The 23,875-nt window shown below is 39.0% G+C and overlaps 5 protein-coding genes across 7 annotated transcripts; 3 read left to right on the top strand and 2 right to left on the bottom strand.

The window, feature by feature from the left end:
* Window positions 1-12: 12 nt before the first annotated feature.
* On the top strand, window positions 13-8,555 carry agbl2 (AGBL carboxypeptidase 2). 2 transcript variants are annotated; one of them, XM_067502680.1, is made up of 22 exons: window positions 13-574; window positions 714-840; window positions 1,167-1,340; window positions 1,536-1,643; window positions 1,889-2,036; window positions 2,137-2,392; window positions 2,663-3,064; window positions 3,179-3,321; window positions 4,085-4,244; window positions 4,492-4,618; window positions 4,711-4,811; window positions 4,955-5,067; window positions 5,277-5,355; window positions 5,520-5,642; window positions 5,737-5,817; window positions 5,930-6,034; window positions 6,253-6,349; window positions 6,992-7,138; window positions 7,243-7,273; window positions 7,376-7,587; window positions 7,698-7,836; window positions 8,022-8,555. In XM_067502680.1, exons 1-22 carry the CDS (start codon window positions 539-541, stop codon window positions 8,029-8,031), a joined length of 2,919 nt encoding a protein of 972 aa, XP_067358781.1. In that variant the 5' UTR covers window positions 13-538; the 3' UTR covers window positions 8,032-8,555. The 2 variants fall into 2 exon arrangements, with proteins under 2 accessions (XP_067358781.1, XP_067358782.1); XM_067502681.1 differs by lacking the exons at window positions 6,992-7,138; window positions 7,243-7,273; window positions 7,376-7,587.
* Window positions 8,556-9,256: 701 nt separating this feature from the next.
* On the bottom strand, window positions 9,257-11,038 carry tmem17 (transmembrane protein 17). The gene is made up of 5 exons (XM_067502697.1): window positions 10,786-11,038; window positions 10,517-10,620; window positions 9,942-10,055; window positions 9,707-9,850; window positions 9,257-9,543 (listed from the first exon to the last, which is right to left on the bottom strand). The coding sequence occupies exons 1-5, from the start codon at window positions 10,898-10,900 to the stop codon at window positions 9,466-9,468; spliced, it is 555 nt and encodes a 184-aa protein (XP_067358798.1). The 5' UTR covers window positions 10,901-11,038; the 3' UTR covers window positions 9,257-9,465.
* Window positions 11,039-11,105: 67 nt separating this feature from the next.
* LOC137126182 (E3 ubiquitin/ISG15 ligase TRIM25-like) lies at window positions 11,106-14,676 on the top strand. Of its 2 annotated transcripts, XM_067502684.1 has the most exons (6): window positions 11,106-11,877; window positions 12,053-12,148; window positions 12,864-13,097; window positions 13,181-13,337; window positions 13,497-13,541; window positions 13,637-14,676. In XM_067502684.1, the coding sequence occupies exons 1-6, from the start codon at window positions 11,299-11,301 to the stop codon at window positions 14,167-14,169; spliced, it is 1,644 nt and encodes a 547-aa protein (XP_067358785.1). In that variant the 5' UTR covers window positions 11,106-11,298; the 3' UTR covers window positions 14,170-14,676. The 2 variants fall into 2 exon arrangements, with proteins under 2 accessions (XP_067358785.1, XP_067358786.1); XM_067502685.1 differs by lacking the exon at window positions 12,864-13,097.
* Window positions 14,677-15,117: 441 nt separating this feature from the next.
* LOC137126190 (E3 ubiquitin/ISG15 ligase TRIM25-like) lies at window positions 15,118-17,806 on the top strand. Its single transcript, XM_067502699.1, has 6 exons — window positions 15,118-15,743; window positions 15,838-15,933; window positions 16,245-16,477; window positions 16,567-16,745; window positions 16,862-16,918; window positions 17,008-17,806. Exons 1-6 carry the CDS (start codon window positions 15,171-15,173, stop codon window positions 17,535-17,537), a joined length of 1,668 nt encoding a protein of 555 aa, XP_067358800.1. The 5' UTR covers window positions 15,118-15,170; the 3' UTR covers window positions 17,538-17,806.
* A 60-nt stretch (window positions 17,807-17,866) lies between these two features.
* On the bottom strand, window positions 17,867-23,759 carry slc15a5 (solute carrier family 15 member 5; the record flags this gene model as incomplete). Its single annotated transcript, XM_067502698.1, has 9 exons — window positions 17,867-18,375; window positions 18,618-18,726; window positions 18,860-18,991; window positions 19,174-19,362; window positions 19,508-19,694; window positions 19,777-19,997; window positions 20,089-20,258; window positions 21,637-21,859; window positions 23,267-23,759. Coding segments are annotated over 9 exons (1,866 nt in total), but the record flags the coding sequence as incomplete, so codon positions are not given.
* Window positions 23,760-23,875: the final 116 nt, after the last annotated feature.

Below are 23,875 nucleotides of genomic sequence, written 5' to 3'. Positions count from 1 at the left end.
AAACAAACCAGAACTTCAATTGCCTTTATATCACGTTGTGTTGATAGTTTTAACCTTTGTAATTTAGTCATGTGTCCGACACTTTAACGACAACTCGTTAATGATGTTTGTGTGACGTACGCGTGGTTAGATCTCCATGGCAACGAAATAGATACATTTGGCTTCTTGGCAATGACTAGCGCTACTTCATTTAAGTGGATAATTTAAACCCTCCGAGCTTGCTTTTTGTTCTTTTTGTTTATAAAGTAGCAGTGTGTTTCTTTATAAAGTAGTGTATTGTACATGTAAGCGAGGTAAGGTGCTATTGCTGATGCAGTGTAACGTTTATGATAAAACTCACTACAAGAAGCAACGTGGTTGCTAACGTTAGCAGTAAACTGAAGAAGCTAATAAGAATGTTGGCAACAAAAGTGATAATTGTGAATTTAACTTTAATATAAAGATGTGCTAAAGAGAGAACTGTATGAGCAAGAATAATAACGTTATTAAGTACAGCGGCTGGTTTGCGTTTCTATGGCAATAACTTTTAGAACCTAGGATGTCTGTGAGAGATCTCAGCTTCAGCAGCTCGAAGGTGAGTTTTTTTTTCATGACTCGTTTGTTTTTTTTGTTATTTTGTTTAGGCTTCTTATGTCTGTTTACCATGTTCCCAGTGTCTTTGTTCTAACGTACCTAAGTGTTAAAACACTAACAACTTAATTTTTTCCAATCAGGCAGGCACAACATCAACTTTGGCTGTTTCTGCTATCAGGAATTTGTGGAATACTTTCCATTTGGACAAATGTGATACCACGGATTTCAACACTGAAGAAGTTGGAGAGGAATTAGCAGATAGGCAGTGTAAGCTATTTTTAGATGGGTTACATACACTTTGGATGTTTTGTACACAGTATGTAGCTTCACTATTGCTGACATACGAGGGCTTACCTGCTGGGAAAGAGATATGTTAAACACTACACGTATATGTAACATCTCATCCCTAATTCTAGTTAAAAAAAAAAATATATATATATATATATATATATAACAAGTGTTGTTTAAGAGAGGAAATAGTTCAGCATTTAGTGCGGCATGTCTTGTTTGTTCTAGTATCCATTGAGCACCACTGAAAGAACAGGATCACAAAACCACAGTTACTGAAAGTTGGATTCATGTTTTTCCCTCAGTATCCATAAATCTAAGTCAGACACTGCGCACCAGGCAGTTGCTCATAGGCTTTGACGGTGGCAGGCCTATTTTGAGTCTCAGGGCACCACAGGACCTGGTTAATTTCACATCTATCTCCTGTCCGCGTTGGCCTATTGAGTGTGAAGTCACCAGTGACGTTATCCATCACATAGGTAATTTGTTAAACTAATATCTTTTTGATATGCACAAAGACTTTGTGTTTAAATTGTACCAATCAACCTAACAGTACGAAATGAGTCCATTTATAAGCAGATGCCTTTGGCAAAATAATGTGGAGAGTAAATTGAATTAGAAAACATGGCTTCTTGTAATGGAATAACATGTTTTAATAGCAGTTTGTGTTGTAGAATGGGACCCCCCGGAGCCAGAGCCTTTTTATCAACCCACAGGACATGAGAAGATATCAATGCTAGCTGGAGAGGAACAAGGGAAAGTGGTATACTGTATTGATCATGGTAACTAAAGACAGTAAAGACATTATCTTACTGCATATATTCTTGTAATAAGGTGGAAAAAAGTAACCAAACACCCTAATGTTTCCAGATATGGATTTTATGTTAACATTCCAATCTAATACAAGTCTTGCACTCTTTTTTTATATTCTGTACCTTGGTACAACCATCTAAAAAACAATGCAAGGACCTTGTAAATTTTTTAATTATATCTGAAATTCACTTTTTCTTTTTCTCATAATTTCAAGCCACTAAGAATCCATTTTTCACCTGCTCTCGTGTCGGCGGAAGCAGGGGGCCTTTAAAGCCTGCCACTTATGACATCAATCAGTCAGACTTCACCCTTGAATTTGAGTCACGCTTTGAGAGTGGGAATCTTCAGAAGGCAGTGCAAGTGTAAGTGCCCAAAACTGATGAGTTTTAGCTTTTCAACCGTTCTAATTTGATCCCTCTTGGTTACTTTCTTTCTCCCCACGCATATTTCCTTCTTATTTAGGGGTGTTAATGACTATGAGCTCACCCTGCGCACAGACTTGTACACCAGAAAGCACACCCAGTGGTTCTACTTCAGAGTCAGAAACATGAAGGCTGGGGTAACATATCGCTTCACTATTGTCAACTTCATGAAAAGCAGCAGCCTTTATTCTCAGGGTATGAGGCCGCTCCTGTACTCAGAGAGAGCTGCCAAAGAGAAAGCTGTTGGATGGCACCGTGCTGGGTCTGATATAAGATACTACAGAAACTGCAATCAGGTAGGCAGACTTTGTCAGTTTGAAGAGTTTGAAATTCTAAAATAGTGTCTTGGCACCACTGTAAATTTGTAGTCCATGGCCTACAATTAAAGGAGCATTTCACATTTAATTTCAAAAATCTAAATTTTAAACTTTATTTTATAAGAGACTATGGAAATGGTCAGCAGTAAAACTGAGCATGAGATCTGTAGTGAGTACTGTATAACTTGTATGTCATTCATGTTAATGGAGCCATATCTTTCTCAACAAAGATTCTCCATCTCTTTTTAGAATACAAAGGACAAAAACGGTGAGGTCATAACCTTGTACTCACTCACATGGACTCTTGAGTTCCCTTATGAATCAGACACCTGCTACCTGGCCCACTCCTACCCCTACACTTATTCACACCTGCAGAGATACCTCATGCGCATTTCTTCCAACCCAGCAGTTGCATCATACTGTAAACTGCGGGTGCTGTGCCACAGCCTTGCAGGAAATGCTCTGTATATGATGACCATAACATCTCGGGGGGTCAGCAGGGTGGAGGGTAGGGACAAGAAGGCTGTGGTGGTGACAGCTCGAGTGCACCCTGGAGAAACCAATGGCTCCTGGATAATGGAGGGTTTCCTGGACTTCCTGCTTGGGGACTCGGAAGATGCTCAGCTACTCAGGGATAATTTTATTTTTAAGGTGATACCCAAACTCATAGTCTTACATCATGTAGACTGCAATGTCTACAGTGCTGATAATGTTATGATTTATTGGATGATGTAATGGTATTGTTTCTAATTTGTGTTGCTGCAGGTGGTACCAATGCTAAATCCAGATGGTGTGGTGGTGGGCAATTACCGCTGTTCTCTGGCAGGCACAGATCTCAACAGAAATTACAGGACATTGCTCAGGGATTCTTTTCCCTGTGTGTGGCACACCCGAAAAATGGTGGAAAGGTAAGATGGATTACATGCATAGAGAAATATGTGTAAATGTGTCAAACTTTGATAAAACAAAGTGATTTAGAAAATATTTGTAATATTTGTGTGGAGGGGGGGAGGGGGGCAGTATACTAGGAAATGGTTGATTTTTTGGCCACCTTATTTAAAATGAATGAGGAAGCCAAAATATTAGAACCACCATTCAACATAATGCACACAAACCTACACACTGGTATCAGCTAATAATGGTTTGTTTAATCAGTGTATATCACTAGACTATAAATAAAAAATACTTTTTCAAGGCCTCACACCTGGAACAATAGCAGATGAAATGTTTATCACAGTGTCCACCTGGCATATTTAAAAAAAGAAGAACCTAATGTCCGATGAACTTGGAGAGAGGTGATACCCAAGCTCATAGTCTAGACTAGGAGAAGTCTATCTGAACCTGCTCTGGTTTCAGACTCAGCCTTACCGAGGCTCTAAAGTCTGGATAAAATCTCGTCACATTCATGCTCATTCTTACTGACATTTCTGTTCCTTGGTTTTAGTTTGAAGTTAAAGATTGGTTTTAGCTTTGCAATTGTATCACTCAGCATTTTTGCTGGCCACAATTTTTTCTAGATACTTTAAAATTGAAAAAAGATTTTTGGGGCATAAACCCTGTGTCCATATTCTAGAATTTATAATTATAAACTCTTTTATAGTGTTTTACCCAGGACAAAGCGAAATGCATTCTGAACATAATTATCTCTGCTTTTTATTTATTTTTTCCCAGGCTCATGGCTGAGACAGATGTAATTCTTTACTGTGACTTTCATGGCCACAATCGCAAAAACAATGTCTTTATGTACGGCTGTAACAACCGAGGTGATACCTCACTAAAGCTTCACGAAAGAGTCTTTCCATTAATGATGAGCAAGAATGCCAGTAATAAGGTAATGTTTCAAGTTTACATTTCTATACTGAATTCTATATTATTTTGACTATTAATAGACCCATAGTAAAGCTTTTAAAGTTCTAGTGTACTACACCTCTAACTTAGTTAACACTGATCAGTGTGTTACATGCCTTTCTCATTTACATTGACCATATATCAGAGCCAGTGTTCTTGGTAGTTATTTGTGTATACTTAACCCTACTTACCATTTTAACCACAAACATCTAAAGCATTGTCATCTTTAGTTCTCTTTTAGGAGCTGTAAGTTCAGAGTGCAGAAGAGCAAGGAGGGAACAGGACGAATTGCCATGTGGAAACTTGGCATCAGAAACAGCTACACTATGGAGGCAACCTTTGGAGGCTCCACGCTGGGTGAGTTTATAGTTTTCAGATGTATGTGTTTGTGTATGTGTGTATGCTTTCATGTCTCTTGTATGAGCATTTGTTATTGGTTTGACTATTAGGTGACAGGAAAGGAACACATTTTACCACTCAAGACCTGAAGTCTATGGGCTTTTACTTTTGTGACACTCTTTTGGACTACTGTGATCCTGATCAAACAAAGGTGAGAAGTGAAGCGACAATGCCGACCACAGTTTATTTAGAATTCTAGTCTTCTGAACTTTGGAGCTGAATCAGTTCAAAAAGACATATCTGAAAAATGTGTAAAACTGATATCCTCTTTTTGTTTTTTTGTATGTTTTTTAGGTCACTTACTGTTTGGAAGAGCTGGCAGCATCGTTGACAAAAGAAGTCAGAGAGAGACTGGGCAAAGATTTGGGCACTGACTCTAACTTCTCTGTCTCTGACTTGGAAACCAGGTGAGAAATATTTTTTATTTTATTTTTTATGTATTTAAATGTAAGACATTGGCCACTGACAAAATACCAAAAAAGAAACTCAACTTTAATAATCACTTAGGTTTTTCCAAGTGTTAAGGAATCATTTAAATTACTAAACATACTGTAAATGAATATATTGCTGCTTTTTTTAATTCATTAAAATTTCAATTTCTTGTTTACTTTAACAGCACCAGTGGCTCAAATAGTTCAGATTCAGATGGACTCCCAGTTCATTTACTGAACCAACCACAAACTGTCCAGACAAAGGTATACTGATAACTCTACTCTTCCATGGACATGCTTTTTTTTTTTTTCTTAAGGTAAATATCGCATATGACTGTAGTGATTCTTGAGCTTCTTTTGAAGGTACCAGTTTTGAATCATATCATCTCTAGTACCAGTTTACCATGTGATCCTGCTGTCCTCCACAGCAAACACCAGTGAAAAAGAAAAAGAAACACTTGAGGAGCAGTAAAGAAAGAAACAGGTTGCGAACAGACAGAGTGAAAAGTAACATACAGCAAAAGGACCAGCAAATGAACATAAAACATATTGTAAGAGGCTAACAGTCAAATAATTACTTCACACTTTGTCTTGTTAATGTAATACTGACTTTAAATAAGACTGATTAGTGAATGGTCTCTGCAGGAGTCCAGCCTACCTCAGGACAACACTATTAAAGAGAGCCCCCCAGAAAAGCCCTGTGGGAGACACAGGAAAAAATGGCAGGTATGAAGTAAAGAGCACGGGAAGAAATTAGACAGAATTAGACAGAACAAGCCAAATAAAAAGTGAGAAGATTTTCTGAGCTTTTCCTATTAACCTTTCTTTCTTTTTGAAGGTAAATGGTCTGATAAAAAGAGCTGTCCCTCCTTCCCCCACTCACCCTGATGAGGTCAGTCAGGTGACTCTGTGGCAAGGCCCCAGGCTCTGTGAGCCTGTCAAGGTAAAGACAGCTCAAAGGGTCGGGACTAAATTTCTTCATCAAAGCAACTTATTCTTACCAGCATTATTGGCACCTTATTGAGGCAGCCATTACATACATTCACTTGCATTCCCAATTTAATGCAAGTTGCCAAACTGTACTAATGATGCCTAAATAAACTGAATATTATCTGTGATTTTGAGCTGATGTTTGGGTATTTTCCATTTTGGGGATTTTAGGATAACTGTTTGGAAATCACAAGGACCGCACACCTGCATCACAGAGCAAAAGCCTGTCCAAATCGCAGCACATACGCAGCTGTTTCATCTCTTTCAGGTAATGTTAATTTTAGAGGCCTAAATAAATATTAAAACATTCTCTAATCTAATCATGGTCCATTTCACTATAACCATTAATTTAGTAGCGGTAAATTGCGGTTAGTTGTGTTGCTTTTTCTCTTTCAAAAATTGGGGACATTTTCTAGGACATCAAGATGGATAGATAGATGGATACTTTATTTAACCAGGTAAGAAACAGAAAAACAGCAAGAAAACAGTACAAAAATGCACTCATACGTTAAAAAAGACATGAATGAACAGTTAAATCCAATAACATTCTAGTTCCCTAGTATTCAAAATCTATTTAAATTCACCCATAGTTACTTTCCCTTTGAAATTTAAGTTCTTTTGAATTTCAAGTAGTAGTATTAGCAGAAATCTTAAAAGATGTTTTACCAAATTCAGTGCCATGGGACATTAAACAAAAAAAGAGTTTTGAGATCTCAGATTATAACCAGAAACACTAAATACAATTAAATGTTATTTGCGGCTTCCCAAGAGTGTCATCAACAGTAGAAGATAATCAGTACATAACTGTGTCATCAGCATAAAAATGAAAATGTACATTTGTAGTGGTTCTGGTAAGAAGGAGAAAGGCAGAAGTATTTCTGAAGAGCCAGTGTTTATATTTCTTTCACAGGTGACACTGGGGGGGATACAGGGTGGTGGCGATGTTCCTCTCGGTTGCTGCACCTAGGTGCTATCCATCCAGCTAAACTCAATTTCGTATATTACAACCAGCAGGGTCACTGCGGACAATCCCTCTTCACCTGCAAAGGCTACAGAGGTTTGTCTGCATGTAAAGTGGTTCCAGTTGGAAGTGAATTAAACTTTCAAACAATTCAAGCCTACCTCAATCTGTCGCTCTTTTAACCTGTCTCCCTTTTTTAGGGCTGCCTCTTACCCTTACAGTGCCCCAATGGTAAACCTCTCAATAAAACGTGTATTGATATCATTAAATAGGACATAACTACATGCTGAGGTACTTTGAGATTTCCTAATTGTTATGTCCCGTCTGTGGTAGGTCTCCCTCATTTAGTTGCTCCGGCATGGTTCCAGACATTGCTCCAACAAAGCGACTGGTGTCAGGTTTTACCAACAACCAGCATTTTTTTAGAGACAGAAATTCTTTACCTGTCTCAGAAAGTTATATTGTGTCGGAGAATTCCTCCACTTCACATGTAAACAACACCAACACCAAACCACAGAATGGGGAACAAGAAGAGTCCTTTCAAGGTTCCATACACACACAAATTTTGGTCAATTATTTTTTCATTTATCAATTTTCCGTTGTTTCTAATCTTACCTTATCTTTTTTACTATCTTATCTTGTCATCATTCCATAGGGTTGTCATTGCTCAGATGTATACCATCTGGAGAGCAGAACAGGAAAAATCTCACTCTGGACATTCCCCTGAGTGAATCCAAATCACACAGAAATTTATTTGAGCCAGTGCTGAGAAACACAGACTTGAGACACAAAAGGTAAATTCATATTTGATCATCTCTCTGTTGAATGCTTAGGCTGCCACTGCAGCACAAAGACTGCAACATGAGTTATTGGTGTTTAAAAGGTGATGAGACAGTACAATGATGAGAAGACAAGGATTAAGCATCCTAACTCAATGTATGGCCCTTTAATGGTCTTTTGTGAAACTGTCGTCTTTCAGTTTAGACTAAGCAAAGAAGCTTTGGAGGACAAAAATCTCAAGGTGGATTTTCCCCGTGTTGAAGCCTTCAACACTGATGACGATGGAACTTCTCGGGCAACAGAGCTACCCCCTCTGTAGGCTTCGAATTAAAAACACCAGGCACTATCACTCTGGAAAAGAGAGCCAAATAATGGCAATGGCCAGAAGACCATCACAATCTGCCCCACTGTACAGCACAATATTTATATCTGGGAACTACAGGTACACTCCCCAAAAGTATTGGAACTGTGACGCTAATTTCTTTATTTTTGCTGTAGGCTAAGTTGTGTATCACATTCAAATGTAAATACCTGGAAATAAAAGTTGAAATGTTGATCTCTTGTCTCCTATTCTTAACCTAATCTTTATTATTTTTTTTTTTCAGCTTTGCTTGGAAAATCCTTTCAGTGCACTTTCTAGTTATCTTTTGATGTCAAACACAAATGCTTACAGCAAAGTGTACAGCAAAAATAAAGGAATTGGCCTCACTGTTTCAACTCTTTTGGAGGGGACGGAAGTCATAATTATAACAATAATAGTAATAAAAATATAAAAAAAACGGATATCTATCACATTAGATAAAACTAATCTCATTTAAATAAACAGAAATAAATAAAATAGGTCAAACCTGTGTCACATGGATAGGACAAAACTTCTAATTATTAAAATTACTATGAAATGGAAATCTTTGCTTGATGTTTATAATTCTCTATTAAAAGTTTGATAAATTATTATATCCATCTATCAATTATTTTAACCACTTATCCTGCCCTGTAGCCTGTAGCCTATCCCAGCTGTCATCAGCGAGAGGCGGGGTACACACCAACCATGGACAACACAGACACATACACATACAATTCAAACACACTCACAATTACAGGCAATTTATAGTTACCAATTAACATAACATGCATGTCTTTGCAATCTGGGAGGAAACCCACAGAAACAACAGGCCAATGCGTAAACTCTTTACAGCCAGCAATTCAAACCAGGGAACTTCTAGCTGTGAAGCACCAGCACTAAAAATTCCATCATTGCGCTGCCCTGATATATTGTTGTACATTTTAAAAATTGTATTAACAGCTAATCTGTTTTTTCAGAGTGTGGATAATAGCTTTAATGATATACTAAGGACAAATCATAATTACGCAGATGTACGCAGACTCATGGTCTGAGTAGTAATGACAGTACCTGCCTAATAAATGATACACAGATTGTGTGTAATGTAGAAGTCATTTATTGCAGCAGTACAAAGACAAAAGAACCATAAAATACGAAAAAATGTTCAGATCGTTTCTCTCTTCAATAAGTCATTATCCCATATGCGATGCTTAATACAGAAAGTGACATTTTTTTCAGTCAACCTCTGGGAGGTGTGTAAAGATGTGTTCAGGTAAGTCCAAATGTGCCAGAACTTCAGATTTCAGTCAAACTGCTGGATATGAAACTGGCTTTCTGTGTGTCTGACCATGTTTCGAAGTGCTACGAATCCAGAGAGGGCCTGAATGGTTTGGGGATAAAAATACTACAGTCAGTAATGATGATTAAATAAAAAAAACGATAAAATCAGGCATCGCATAAATGTATTTAATAGTATGTACTCAGCTGATATTGGGTATGTTATAACTACAGCAGTTAATGTTTGGTATGGAATTTATTTATACCTGTGTGAGTATGAATATGGCAAGAACTATGTGAACACCCCTCTCCAGGGGCTGTATGAGAATGGCTTCATTAAAGAGCTGAAACAGGATTAATGGAAACTGGAGAAGGATGCTCAGCATCCAAAATCCAGCCAACTCTGGGACCTTACACAAAGACAGGCATTACATGAATTAGGATCTCTGCATCATACACATTGCTTAGAATATATCTAGGTTTGTGTGAGTGATGCACCACCTTTTCTTGCAGATTCCCTGCATAGCCAAGATAAAGTCTAATGCCCTCAATCAAAGTCATCACGATGAGAATGGTGACAAGGATGAACTTGTAGTAGTCTGGCAAGGCAGGATACTGGTAGAAATGACAACCAAAACAATGCAATTAAATTGAAATGGACTTAATGGTGAAAATAAGAGCACATTAAGGATTGTTTGATCACATTGTTATTTCTATTTATAGGGCACTATGAACTTTTACTTTTACTTGGCCGACAACATAACTGCCTGTTAAAGGCCAAATGGCCCCTAAAATGGTAGATGGCCGCTTATAAAATATAAATATTTTTTATTCAAAGCTCTTTACAATGTTGCTTCTCATTCCCCCACTCACACTGACGGCGGTGGCCACCATGCAAGGTGCTCACCTGACCCACTGACCCACATTTCTTCGTTTACTATTTACAGTTTATAATTATAGGGAACCCACTGTTCATGTACATTAACCAGTGATTTATTTAGGGTTAGGGTTAACTACCAAAAAGTTTGCATTATGTTGACTAATATCCACTCAAGCCCTCTCACTTTTGGCCTTACCTTGAGTTGCAGCATTACAATTTCACTGATCCACCACAAGGGGAAGAACCACATGTTAAAGTACAGAGACATCTGGAGGTTGAGACTTGACAAGACCCGCTTGTCTGAAAACAGAAGAAACAAATCGTTCACTGATTGGACAAACAAAAATTCGCAGTAGCTATTGCAAAGCTATGCTTGACATGAACACTGCCGACACATCTGATCCAAAAGCAAATTCACCACGATAACGTCAATGTTCATTCGCCCCTAACATTAGCTTCATTTACCGTGGCGGAAAAACGTGTCATTCTCTTTTGTGTGAGGCCGATTCCGACTCTGGTCAAATAAAACATTACGTGAAAAATCTTCTAGGCGTCTTCGGATCGCATCCGGTAGGTCCATGGTGTAAAATATTCCCAGTTAAGCAGAAATATCGCCAGAGGAAACCTAGCTAACATCTAGGGTGCCCTCACCCTCTTCCTAAATGCAAAAATCCCGAATGCTGCCATGGTTCCCTTGGATACCAACGAAATCTCGCGTTTCTTGTATAGCTCGGTGCCATTCTCACGTCCTTATCTGAACATACAGGCACATATGAGATATGCTTTAACACGGGAAAGTTTTCATGTTTCAAACAGCACAGTGATACTTTGGAATAATCCTATTTATTTTATGGGATAGTTGTTTTCGCCACTTTAAAGATTTGAGAAAGCAGAGACTTTAAGAGCTTTAGCCACACCCATCTAAAAACCACGTTTCATTTCCAGAGAAAGCGAAAGTTAGACAGTGAAGGGACGAAGATGGCAGAGAGCTGTGAGCCTGATGCATTATCATGCTCCATATGCTTGGACATACTGAGGAGCCCGGTGACGCTTAACTGTGGCCACAGCTACTGCATGGGCTGTATAAATGGGTACTGGGACCAGGAAGACCAGAGTGGTGTTTACACTTGTCCCCAGTGTAGACACACTTTTATTCCAAGACCTGTGCTGAACAAGAACACAGTTTTGGTTAATTTAATCGGGAAAATGTCATGGGCATACAAACACACCTCGCCTGTAAAGGATGAGGTCTGTCCAGGGGAAGTTGAGTGCGATTTCTGCACTGTGAAGAAGCTGAAAGCTGTCAAGTCTTGCTTGGTGTGTCTGGCTTCTTATTGTGCCACTCACTTGCAGCCTCACTATGAGTCTGCTGCTTTCAAAAGGCACAAACTAGTGGAAGTGTCTGCCTCCATAGAAGAGAAGATCTGCTCTAAGCATGACAAGCTTCTTGAAGTCTATTGTCGCAGTGATGACCAATGCATTTGCCTGCTTTGTGTGATGGATGAGCACAAAGGTCATGACACTGTCTCGGCCGCAGCAGCGAGGCAAGAGAAACAAGTAAGAACATCTTGCTGTAACAATAGATGACAAGTTAACATTTCATTTTCCAATTAGAAGATTTTCTATTTTTGCAAAAGACAGGCAGATTAAGAAAGAGATGCACTGTATTGCATGTTTCATTACTGTATGGGTTTAAATGTGGGCTATTGATTTGTGTAATATTTGTTTTCAGAAACAAATTGTCAAAAAACACCAAAGATACCTACAAGAAATACAGGAGAAAGAAAAACAGCACCGACAATTGCAAGGGAAAATGAAAGCACTGAAGGTAAATTGAAGTTGAAGGTCTGAAGGTCAGTTGACTTACACCAGTTTCAGAAACTTATCAATTCTTCCTTTTTTGCACATTATATTGTACTGTACATTTCATGTAAATGAATAAAAATGTCATCCTGCCCATCAGTCTACACAGGCCCCAGTGTGTGTCAGTAAGCTGCTATAGATACACTGACCTGGAGCAGATATTCTTCAAGAACCTTTGTGTAATTAGTGCATTCTTTCTTCCTTCAACTCTGACCAGTTTTCCTTGCTGCTAAAACTCACCTACAGCATGCTTTAACAATGGGGTGGCATTAGCCAAGTGATCAGCAGAGTTGGAGATGAGTTCCACGCAGTATTTAATTTATGTTTCAGACCACATATACATGATGTTCTGAGAGTTCTTTAAAAGATGTTTTGCAAACTCCCAGCAGACTGTCTCAATGATAATTAAACCAAACAATGTCTAAATAAATACAGGTTTATCATGGCAAGGGTAACAGGAGTTCAGTTTTTGATTTCTATATAAATATGTAAAAAAATAATTAAAAGAGAGTTTGCTTTGTCATTATTGGTGATAGAATGTTGATTGATGAGAAGTTAGTCAATTTAAAATAGACTGCAAAAAATGAAAGGGTCTTAATGATTTTCTATTAGAAATACCTACATGTAATGTGTAATGGCCTCCTTCCCAGTTATTGCTATTGTTTATTTTTTACTATTAGTGTTGTGTAGATGCAGCAATTGATGAAAATCAGAAAGCCCACAATGAATTTATCCAGATGGCCAATAAAAGACATCGTGCTGTGGAGGAGCTTATCAGAGTTCAGGAGAAAGCTGCAGTGAGCCGAGGTGAGGCACTCGTGGATCGGGTGGAAAAGGAGATCTGTGAACTGAGGAAGGGAAAGGAAGAACTAAAACATCTGTCCCTCACTGAGGATCACATTTATTTCCTGCAGGTACCAGGAAACAAAACACGTGAATTATTTATTGCTAAAACTAGAAGTTTATAGTTGTGTTTCTTTTTTTTGCTTCTCTCTAGAGCATCCAGTCCATTTTTGACCACACAGAACCTACTGTGTCCAATTCTTTCAACCTCCAGCTCCACACATGTTTTGATTTTGTGACCACGGCTATATCTGACTTGAGAGACAAAATGGAAATCATGACAAAAGCAATTGCTGAAATGTCTGAGAAAAGTAAGAAAAAACCTTTAATAATCATTTTCTAAAGATTTTGTCTTCTAACATAAGTTTTATCTTTATTTTCCTTTTTAATGTTCAGCACTTTGTACTTTGTTTGATAAGTGCTTTATAAATAAAGCTATTATTATTATTATTATTATTTTCTGGTTTCAGTTCAAACTGCTCCCGATCCAAACACAAGACAAGAGTTTTCACTCTGTGAGTTTTTACTGTTTTTCAGCATAAAAACATATAATTGAGCCTTTGTGCTCACCTTCCACTTGTCAAACTGAGTAATGACGTCTGCATTTTAGATTCCTGCCACTTGAGGTTGGATCCCAACACAGCATTTGAAAACCTACTGCTTTCTGAAGAAAACAGCAAGGTCACCTGGATTAAGAAAGCACAGCAGTACCCACACCACCCAGACAGATTTACCAAGTTTGATCAGGTGCTATGCAGTGAAGGTTTATGTGGAGTTAGCTACTGGGAGGTTCAATGGAGGGGGCCCAGGGTTGAGGTTGCTGTGTGCTATAAAGGAGCAGAGCTGAAAGAAAGTTCCTTTGGTTACACTGACCGGTCCTGGTGCATTTCCCTCTCAAATTCCAGTTGCGCCTTTTGGCACAATGAATTAAAAACCAGAATATCTGTCCCCTGCTCGGATACAGTAGGAGTGTATCTTAACCATAAGGCAGGGAGCCTGTCCTTCTACAACGTTTCCAATTCTGATCAAATGATGCTTCTTCACAGAGTTCAGACCACATTCTCAGAGCTGCTCTACCCTGGGTTCATGGTCTCCAGAGGATCCTCCGTTAGGTTAATTACAAATAAAAGGTTAAATGACTGAAGTTTGAATGCTGTTGGGAAACCTGTTCATTCCTGCTGCCTTGTAGATATTTCTAAACCTATTTTCTGTAACTATTAGTATTTTTTGTTTGTTGTTAGATGTGGTTTAACCACTGTGTTTGCTTTTGGTGATGTTATGTTGTGTTATGTTTTATGTTATGTGTGTAGTTTTGTTGGATGTTGAGCCATAAAACTCTAGTTGTAGCAGGACGTGTTTCCAATGTTACTAATGTTTTGCCAATATTTGGAACTTTTAAATTCTTTGTATTAACATTATTAATGCTAGATGTTATTGCTTGGTATGTTTGAATTTGACTTTGACTGATTTTCTTTTATTGCTTTGGTCTGTATGTATTATGTATTTTGCTCTTTGTAAGTGAGACCTTATAACATTTGGCAAATAAGTACTTTACAGATAAAAATCAGCCTCTGATTCGGTTGCATTACAGAATTGCTTATTAACATACACAGTCCCTGTGCAAATAAAGATGTATAATGATATAGTTCATTTCATCATGCGCACCAATGTTTAAATTCTTAATATTTGGCAATTGTATGTGATCGTGTCAATATCAATGTATTTTTAGGAAATTCCAATCACATGGACTATTGGCATAGTATGTGTTTCAACAGATCTACCTCAGTGTCTATAGTCTAGCATAGTTATAGGATTTATGAGATTATAAGAATTATGAGATTAAATAATTATTTTGAGCCCAATTTAGGGCCATTCCGTGTAACGGTAAATTTAAATATTAGCTTTTTAGCAGACAAGGACTAGAAATGCTCTGTAGAGCTAAACAGTACTACCTCTGGCTTTTTCAAGGTAGTAACATCCAATGTTTTGACACAAGTAGAATTTGCAGTTAGCATTTGACTGCAATGATTGGGTTGTGTACTCACTCATAGACCAGTGCCCTCCCACTGAATACAAACTGCCAACAAGCCACTCCTTCTGAGGAAGTGGAAGTACAGTAACTCCCTCTGTGAGAGCGCAAAAAAATGGCTTACAATCAGGAGTTGTTCGACTGCTCCATCTGTTTACAGTTAATGGAGGATCCAGTGACAACCGCCTGTGGACATAGTTATTGTATAAAATGCATTAATAGTGTCTGGGATACGATAAATGGTAGAACTTTCAGCTGCCCTCAGTGTAGGCAGACTTTCTACCCAAGGCCTGATCTGAAGAGGAACACGCTTTTGGCTGATCTGTTGGAGCAACATAGGAAAAAAGACAATCAAAATGAGGCCGATGGAGAAAACTACGCTTCATCAGGTGATGTGCAGTGTGATGCTTGCAGAGGGAGAAAACGTAAAGCTAGCATGTCCTGCCTTGTGTGTTTGGCTTCTTACTGCGAAACTCACTTGCAGCCTCATTTGGAGATGGTGCCCCTGCAAAAGCACAGTCTGATACCAGCCTCTGCTAGGATCAAAGAGAGCCTCTGTTGTCACCATGACAGACTTCTGGAGGTATACTGCCACACTGATCAACAGTTCATATGTCTAATGTGTGTGATGGATGAACACAAAGGCCATGAGACTGTGACAGTTGCAGCTGAAAAGTGTGAGATGCAGGTAATTCAGGTCATACCCATGCTCAGGTGATTTGTTGTCTGTCATTTTACTATCACTGAGCTTTTTTAAAGCTTCTGAATTTGTGTTTTAACAGAGACAACTGACAAGGACTAAACAAGAAATTTCAGACAGAATGCTGAATTCAGAGAGGAAAATGGCAAAACTGAGGGATGCGGCAGACTCTATAAGAGTGGGTGTCATCTACAAACATAAAATATTCTTTTCATTTTTCCCCACTGCAATTATTGGTAATCAAAGTGAGGACTTTGGTGCAACTGCTGTGCTCGTAAAGGTTTCCTAGAAAATGCAACTGTGTTGTTTCCTGCCAACTGACCTAGTGGGGGGCCACACACATAGGTTGGGAACCACCTAGGTTGGGAATGATTAGTAAAATATATTTATATAGTGTTTTGAAAACTAAACCTTTAAAAATGTGCCACAAACAAAGGCTGTTGTAAAAGAGGTGTAACAGTTAAGACAAAGATCCATGTTTCCTCCAAGGAAAGTGCGTGGCAGGCGTGTGATGACTTCGAGCGGCTTTGTGCAGAACACATCCGCTTTGTGAAGTGGAAGTGCTCTGAGATGAGAGAAAAAGTTGGAGAAGCAGAGAAGGCTGGAGTAGACTGGACTAACAGTTGCATTACACAGCTGCAACGTGAAGTGCTAGAACTGAGGCGAAGAGAGGATAAACTTGACCAACTTTCACTGACGGAGGATCCCATTAAGTTCGTAAAGTTGATGTTTGGTGGCCTTTGAAAGCATGTTCCATTTTGTATTTTTTCCTCAATAAATGTAGCTATGATTTCATTTGATAATAACACAGTGTATTTGTTTGCCATGTGCAGGGTTACCAGGCCTTGGGAGGTCTCCCTCTACTTACACCCGAGTCCTGTGACAAACTTGACACCCTGAGAGAGTTTGTTATCGCACAGAAAGATAAACTTCAAAATATATGCAACAAAGCAAAAAATGAATTATCCATTCATTCTGAAAACCATCAGTGTAAGTATGGATGAACTGAATATTTTCTGAATGTTTTAAGTAGTCTAGTCTAAGTCTAGTCTAAGTCTGGGATGTGACTGTAATAAGTGTATGATTTGTGTTTTTTTCTGTTACAGTGTTACAATTTCCACTAGAAATAAGACAGAGGAGTAAACTTTTAGCTGCATATGGCAGTGAGTATTATATTCAGTCAGTTTACATACATATCAGCAAAAAAATACATAAAAGATGAGTTAAATGAGTGTTTGATCTTTCCTTGCAGACTCTGAAGTGAAAGTGAATCCTTGTACGGTAGCTGCACATCTTTGGCTGTCCAACAGTAACAGAGAGATATCATGGAGTGATAAGGACCAGGGTCACCCTGATCATCCTGACAGATTCACCTACTATCACCAGGCTCTGTGCACAAAGGGCTTTGTGGATAACCACTACTGGGAGGTGGAGTGGGATGGTGGTATTATCGAGTTGGCAGTTTCGTACATAGGCATTAAAAGAAAGGGCTCAGGAAATGATTCCTGTTTTGGTCACAATAACCTGTCCTGGAAATTAACATGTACTCCTTCTGGCTGTACATTTTGGCACAATAACCTTCACAAAGGCCAAATTCCTCCAACTCAGTCCCGCAGAGTAGGCATACACCTTAATTACAAAGCAGGAATGTTGAGTTTCTACAGTGTTTGTGACTCAGACCGTTTGATACTGCTGCACCAAATCAAGACGACCTTTGCTGAACCTCTCTATCCTGGGTTTTCTGTTGATTTAGGTGCAGCGCTGAACATATGCAACATCTAAGCCAGTTCCACTTTCATAAATACTTGCAGCCCTGAAGTATAAAAAAGAAATGAATAGACATATTGTATATGGGTCAATTTGTACTAAATTAGAATAATAATAGAAAAAGTTATCAAAAAAGTTTCTTTTTTGGCTTTTCACAAATCTCTTAAATGTTTCTACAATTGAATCTTTCAGCCTTATGTATGTGTTATTATGAAAAAGAAACAAGAATCAAGACTTTGCTTTAGCTTAATATGCGCAAATAAAGGACCCTGGTTTGCAAATTATATCTTGTTATTCTTTATTATTTACATTTTTACATGCAACTGTGCTTTGCAAATATATCATTATCATTAAGGGTTCATTGTCAAAATTATTCATATTTGGCAATTTTATGTATATTATATTCCATCCACATTAAATTTGGGCATGGTATGTTTTTCAACGCATCTACCTCAATGTCTACAGTATCTATAATAGTAATAGTATTTATCATTTATTATTTATATTTTTAGGTGCAACTATGCTTTGCAAGTATAACTCAGAATAGCTAACTCCTACCTTACAAAGACTAGGTTTACAAAAGTAAAATAACACTTCAAAGCTTTGGTGGGATACAATAAATTATGTATGATTTATTTATCAAGCTTGAGATTGTGTCAAATTAAAATGCAGCGCCAGCGCCACTAACAGCAGAGATCACAAGGAGGACATTCATAAAATAGATTCAATGGAGGTGGTGGTGTAAGAGCGATCCACAGTGTCATAAAAGCGTAGACAGGCCTTGTAATGCAGCAGTTTCTCAGTGAGAGGGCTAATGATCGGTGCTTTACCCCGCACACTCAGGTCTATATACCTGGACAACATCGGGAAAACAACAAAAAATGCAGCTGTGATACACAATCTTTTAAAGAAAGCAGAAAGTATTTGTCAAAAAAATGTCTTTATAAGCTGATGTAAATCCACCAACAGTAGACATAATGAACCTGAACGTAGGTCACTCTCTATTCTATACATAACGGTGTTCATCTTACAAAATCAATAAACTAAATGAATATTTCATCACACCTTTTTGTGCAAGTAGGGAAAGGACTGTACCTGTAAGATAGACTCCAAAACACAAGAGTATTCATAGCCATCAGAGTGGCCATGAGGAAGAAGAATCTCTCCAGATTCCCGTCATGCAGTATGTTTGGGTAGAAGTTACCTGTAATCAAGTATCACTGTGGTCATACAAGTATTATTGACATGCCCTTGTTAATATTTGTTGATAGCAAACCTAATTACGGCTACAAATTAAGCAACCTAAACCTTATCATGCAGAACAAATGTATTTTTACCTCCAGAGAGAAAGTACACCAGCTGAATGATAAGGGCTCCTAGAAAGCAGCCCCCTCCATAGGACAGAGTGAGGAAGTGCAGGGAGATCCCACTGATGTGATTTGGTGTCAGCTGGAAGGATATAAGGGAACCTGCCACAGATGAAGTGACAGCTGAGATGCTGTGACATGCAAGACAGTATAACTGTATTGTAAGGTACAGTAAGTCACCATCCACCCTGGATTGGATCAGTTGTGTTGTAAAATTGAATCTTGGGTACTGGAATCATAAACAACCAGGGAGATCTTGAGGTTTTTGTTTTTTTTTAACTCACATGCAGGGGTGACGAGGGCCTCAGCAACACCAAGTAGTATGTACTGAGGTGCCAGCTGGAAACACGGCATGGATGATACTTGCAGAACCTTACCAGACAGAGTCTGGTCCACCAGAGGATAAGCCTTCCTCTGCAGCTCAGACAATCCTGCCACCAGGACTGACAGAGTGGCACATGCATGGCCCAGAGCTGAAGGGGGAGGATGGACAGGGTGAGGTGATGAGAGACGGGTCTGCAGCACGGGCTTGTGCTTACAAGAGAAAAGAGGTGTTGGTGAAGATATGAAACATGATGTGTTTATTACTGGGAGTGTACTTGTGTGGTAATAACTCACTTATGACTTTTGCAGGTGCCACAGGAGTTTTTTCCATGGAGAGGTAACACGCTGTGACACACTCCATCAGCGGGGCTAAGATCAGCAGAGGCAGGATGCTGATCACATTCATAATACCAATGGGCAACAGGAGGTTGTTCAGGTGAAGGTTTGAGTTCATTGTCTGTATGTAGTAACCTGAGGGAATCTGTGGCAAAAATAATTATTAACATTCAGACATATGTTCAAACATGGTATTTATTCTGAAAGAAATATTTAATAATATCTGCCTGTGTGATGCAGGCTCTGTACAGCAGCTGAACCCCATATAGAGGAAAGAGCTTGGCGAGGATTTTGACGTTCTCTACATGTGTCTCACTATAACGGCCTCCATTGTTCTCCTTGGCCCGATCCAGCCAAGATGCTACATCACCACTAAGGTGACGATATTGAAGGCAGCACATTTTGAAAGAGTTTAGGAAGACTCCCAGTGTGGTCAGCAAGGATCCACCTACAGATAGAAACATAATTAAGAGGTCATCATTTGGTGTGAATTGTAGCAAGGTTCTGTACAAACAAGTGCAGAGTGAGCTTTTAATTACCTTTCTTTGGTTTGTAGGTGAGTTTGTTGCGCATCATGTGTATGGCGATGAGAGCCAGGAGCACTGAGGTGAAGGGGATTAGAAATCCCAAATTTTCAGCCACAGACTGCTGGATGTAAGCAATACCCAGAAACACAACACTGGAATTCACGTTGACCAACCAGTAAAACCTAAATGTGATAAAAACATATCTCACAATAAGTCCTTCATTTTATTAAACATAATTTTATATTATGAATAAATAGCACAAATGAGCAATTGAGCTAAATAGAAAAATTGTATAAATTGTATATCAAATATACAGGATACAGTGCTGGAAACAAAACTAGCATATTTAAGCATGATGTTAACAACATGGCTCTTACTGTAAATTAAACAGTAAAAAAGAGAAAACCATAGACAGTTCACAGTACAGTACTTTTACCTTTCCCCTAATAAAATAATGAAATAATTATTGCCAGGATCCTCATTTAACATAAATTAGCTATGTTTAATCCACCTAAAGCTACGGGTTAATTCACTAGCTTATGTTGTATGTAGTTTTTGTTTTCAGATTGCAGACCCAACATGTCATAAGCAACAGTTTTGTACAACCATGTCTGATAAAAGCAAGTACTGCAGGAAACACGAGCAGGTTTCAAGACCCCAAATGATATCAGTGCATCTTTGAAACGACAGTGCCCTTTCGTAGCAAATGTAATATTTAGTCAAGTCAAACAAACCGGTTCAACAGCACTAAATTCAATAATGTTGTGACGTAATGGTTTAGAGTTTTTACTAAATAGCTTACTTCAAGAATTTAAAGTGGTACTTCTACTTCTAAGCAACATCTTGCACTGCTGTATTGTGTAAGAAGAGATGAACTACCAAATCCAGACAGGGCACTGGGGGGATGTGTTGATACAAACAGCTCCACCTGCTAACATCTTGATGCCAGATGTCACAGGGCACCGTTAGAGGTCTTGGCTGTTTTGGCAGCAGGTGGAGGAACAACAGGTGGTCATGATGTTTTAACTCATCAGTGTATGTGTCACATGGTGTCATACCCTACTGTTAAAACGGTGTCACCCCATTTTAGCATTGGGGTATGCTGCTTCTACACAAAAGTATGTCATGATCTCACACAATAATAAACTCGATTTTGTTGCAGTACAATGCAGTAGTTAACACTGTTCAATGGTAATAAGGTCCTGCATAAAGTCACAAAGCACAGCCCACAGCTTTTTGTTTAGATTTTGAATGTTCTATGTTTTATCAAAGTTAAAAAACATACAGGTTATAACCAGTAGGTGTGAGTATGAGCAGGAAAGATGGTTGTGTTTCAAATGTCTTAATCCTGTGAGTGACTGGATACCTGCCCAGGGAATAGTACCCTGCCTCTCACCCAGTGTCAGCTAGGAGAGACTCTAGACCCCTGATGCTCAAGGATAAATAAATTAAGCTAATGAATGGAATGAAGTGATTTGAGTAGTATCATATAAGATAATAATACTAAAAACCAATGGCTAACCAACTGAATGTCTGTATTCATATGGCAGCATCACCCACCAGTTGAAGAAGGACAGGAGCTGGTGCTGGTTGTAGCCTTGCAGGCTGTAGGCTCCCATGGGACAAAGGATGGCTCGGATCCCGCCAATGCCCAGCGCAGCAGCCAGGAGGCCGACATAGAACAAGATCTGCTGCTCCCGAGGTTCCAGCTGGTGGGTTATGTGATGAGCATCAATGTAGAAATCTTTAAATGGGAATGCCACCACAGGCAGCATGGCCGTGCCTAGAAAGCACATAGACAGATGAAGGTCATGACACCTGGTTACAGTGACATTTCGAAACCAAGTATGATTTCACAGAAGCAGAGCCAGAAATAATCACCTAAAAAGAACCACACACACACGTAAAGATAAACGTCGGCTGATTATACAACCCCAATTCAAAAAAGTTTGGACGACGCGTAAAATGTAAAAAAAAAAACGGAATGCAATGATTTGCAAATCTCATCAACCCATATTTTATTCATAATAGAATTCGACGGCAGCAACACACCTCAAAAAAGTTGGTACAGGATGATGTTTACAATTATATATCATCCCCTGTTCTTTAACAACTGTCTGTAAACAGCTAGGAAGTGAGGAGACCAGTTGCTGGAGGAATGTTGTACTATTTTTGTCTGATGCAGGATTCAAGCTGCTTAACAGTCCTGGGCCTTTGTTGCCGGATTAATCGTTTCATGATGTGCCAAATGTTTTCTCTTGGTGAAAGGTCTGGATGGCAGACAGGCCAGTACAGCACCCGGCCTCTTCTACTGCGAAGCCATGCTGTTGTGATGGATGCAGTATGTGGTTAAGCATTCTCTTGCTGAAATATGCAAGGGGTTCCCTGAAAGAGATTTTGTCTGGATGGGAGCATATGTTACACTGAAACCTCTATCTACTTTCAGTATTGATGGTGACTTTCCAGATGTGTATGCTGCCAACGTCACAGGCACGAATGTACCCCCATACCATCAGAGATGCTGGTTATCTGCTTATAACCAGCTGGATGGTCCCTCTCCTCTTTAGTCCACAGGACACAACGTCCATGGTTGCCAAAAACAATTTCAAATTTTGATTCATCTGACTACAGTTTGTCATTTTGCCGCAGAACATTTTAAATGAGCTTTGGCCCAGAGAACACGGCGGCGTTTCTGGATCGTATTCACATATGGCTTCATCTTTATGTGATACAGCTTCAACTTACATTTGTGGATTGCACAGTGAACTGTGTTCACAGACAGTGATTTCTGCAAGTGTTCCTGAGCTCATGCAGTGATGTCCAGTAGAGAATCATACCTGTTTTCAATGCAGTGCCGCCTGAGGCCTGTCTTTTTTTGAGTTGGGGTTGTTCACAAATTCGAATAATTAACTTAAGAAATAAACTTTACTAGATTATGAATGAATACAGTTAAAGTAAAAATGCATTAAAAATTTAAATACATTATTTCCTTCGCTTTAAAAAGCAAACAAAAATTTTGAAAGTGGAAAAATAAAAAAGGCAAAATGTATTTCTTTTGCGATATTAACACTAGCAGTCAATTAATCACAGCTGGATTTTACATTATACAAAAAGGATATGTTCCAATATGCTTTAAGTCACATAGTTTCAAAATTTTAAGACAACATGCATCTTTCAATGTGTGTCTTACCAAAGAAATGAAGGAAAGCACACGAATACAGCACCTTGGTCCTTCCTAACCAGGTTTCTGCAAACCACCCAACCAGGACAGGGGTCAGGATACTTGCTCCAATAAAACACAGGTTGACTGTCGCAGCCAGGTAGTTGTCATAGCCCAGCTTCACGGTGCAGAAAAGAATCATATTACAAACAATCCCAAAGAAAGTGAATCTTTCACACAACTCCACAAGCAACACACAGATGATAACTTGAAGCTTTTTGTGGGGCTTCCTTGGGGGTCCCTGGCGTGCACAAGGAGCCTTAGTAAGCCGTCGCAGTTGGCTTCTGCCCTGTGGCAGTCTCTGAAGATCTAATGCCACCATACCCACTGGCCAGAAGGCTGGCTGCTGTGCTGCTTGATACTGGAGCATGCACAGCTCTGATAGGGAACTCCTGCCCTTGTAGAATAGGAGGAGCAGAGGAAAAACCTGGAATCCTTCACTTTGGTATGACTCCAGACTCGTGCAGGATCAGACACACCTACGTGCATTCTGCACGTGTTGGTGACTTATTATCCTGTCATGTCCTGATGTTACTCAGAACTGTAGAAGCATGGCATGGATCTGACAGCTTATCCAAG

Source organism: Channa argus, chromosome 4, assembly GCF_033026475.1.
Source record: "Channa argus isolate prfri chromosome 4, Channa argus male v1.0, whole genome shotgun sequence".
NCBI classification, from domain to species: Eukaryota; Metazoa; Chordata; class Actinopteri; order Anabantiformes; family Channidae; genus Channa; species Channa argus.
The sequence above is the reverse complement of the archived record's forward strand: the minus strand, read 5'-3'. Positions and strand labels throughout refer to the sequence as shown.